General features: G+C 43.8%; 1 protein-coding gene across 1 annotated transcript in view; it reads right to left on the bottom strand.

The window, feature by feature from the left end:
- Positions 1-1,273, bottom strand: part of LOC106106422 (E3 ubiquitin-protein ligase HECTD1-like) — a 12,181-nt gene extending 10,908 nt beyond the window's left edge. Inside the window, exons 1-4 of the mRNA XM_013287000.1 lie at positions 1,204-1,273; positions 733-908; positions 239-369; positions 7-129 (exon numbers count right to left, since the gene is read on the bottom strand). Of these exons, the coding sequence (XP_013142454.1) occupies positions 7-129; positions 239-369; positions 733-908; positions 1,204-1,220 (447 nt within the window). The 5' untranslated portion in view covers positions 1,221-1,273. The remainder of the gene's footprint in view (positions 1-6; positions 130-238; positions 370-732; positions 909-1,203) is intronic.
- Positions 1,274-1,279: the final 6 nt, after the last annotated feature.

Genomic DNA, 1,279 nt, shown 5'->3' with positions numbered 1-1,279 from the left:
TATAGCGTGTCTGCCCTCACAGAGGAGAACGAGCAGCAGATCGACGAGACGCATGCACTCCAAGCACCAGCGCTCGTCCGCCTGCACCGCCGCCTCTATCGCCGAGCACAGGTCCAAGCGCACCAGGTCCTGCCACACACAAATACACAAATGTTACATGCTATACTCTTTGGAATATTCCTCTCATACTATTCGTAAATACCAATAAAACATAAGGAAATATTAACATGTAACTTACGTGAGTTATCTGTGCGGAGCCACGACACAACGTCGACAGCAGGCTAACAGTGGTGGACACGGATGGCACCAAGCATTTGTCGTCACTGGTCTCTGTGCTACCGAGCCTTCGCACCAGTTCCTCAATCAGACCTGTTTTAACATTAAGTTATCTAAACTTGTTACATAATTTACAAAAATATCAAACCAATATTATAAATTCGAAAGTTTAAATGGATGGATGGATGGATGTTTGTTAGAATTTGTAGCCTACACACAGATCTCGATGAAATTAGCCACAGTTGTAGAGTATAGTCTGGAAGAACACATAGGCTACTTACTTTTTTTTTTAATTACACGCGGACGGAGTCGCGGGCGAAAGCTAGTTTTATTTTAAAAATAGCTACCATTAATGTAACATCAAATTTGATGCTATCGAGACATTTAAAATTTAATTATTTTATCCTGATCTATTTCTCAAATGTCAATAAAATTATCAAGTGGTAAACAAATAACCATGTTCAGCGAGAGGTGCGGGATCTGCGTGCGCGCGCGCAAAGCGGTCCGCCAGCGAGGCGAAGCAGCGCAGCGCCGCGTCCGCCACGCGCGCGTCGCCGTGCCGCAGCAGCGCCGACAGCGACGACACCGCGTCGCCCACGCGCTCGTCGCCCGGCTCCATCTTACCGCACACCCTGCACCGCCATTACACTATTCACTCATATCACTGATTCTATGCCATCTCTTCAGGGAGAACATTAATACCACTAACATTTTAAATGCACAAATTTGCAAGAATGCATACTGTTAAAATGTCTGAATCCTTCTCACCTAAAAGGCTTAAATGATCTCTTTAAATTTTGGTTAAATATGGATAAGATTTTTTTTATATATAATATAAGACGGGAAACAAGCATGCGGTCACCTGAATTCACCGAAATGGAAAGCGACCGCTGCCCATAAACATCTGCAATTGTGTATTTCAACTACCTTGAGACTACAGCCATAGCAGAATGTAGAGTATCTTTATGAACAGATGTGCCATAGTATGTGATAAAGTGCAGCA

Source organism: Papilio polytes, unplaced genomic scaffold (assembly GCF_000836215.1).
Source record: "Papilio polytes unplaced genomic scaffold, Ppol_1.0 DF822178.1, whole genome shotgun sequence".
NCBI classification, from domain to species: Eukaryota; Metazoa; Arthropoda; class Insecta; order Lepidoptera; family Papilionidae; genus Papilio; species Papilio polytes.
The sequence above is the reverse complement of the archived record's forward strand: the minus strand, read 5'-3'. Positions and strand labels throughout refer to the sequence as shown.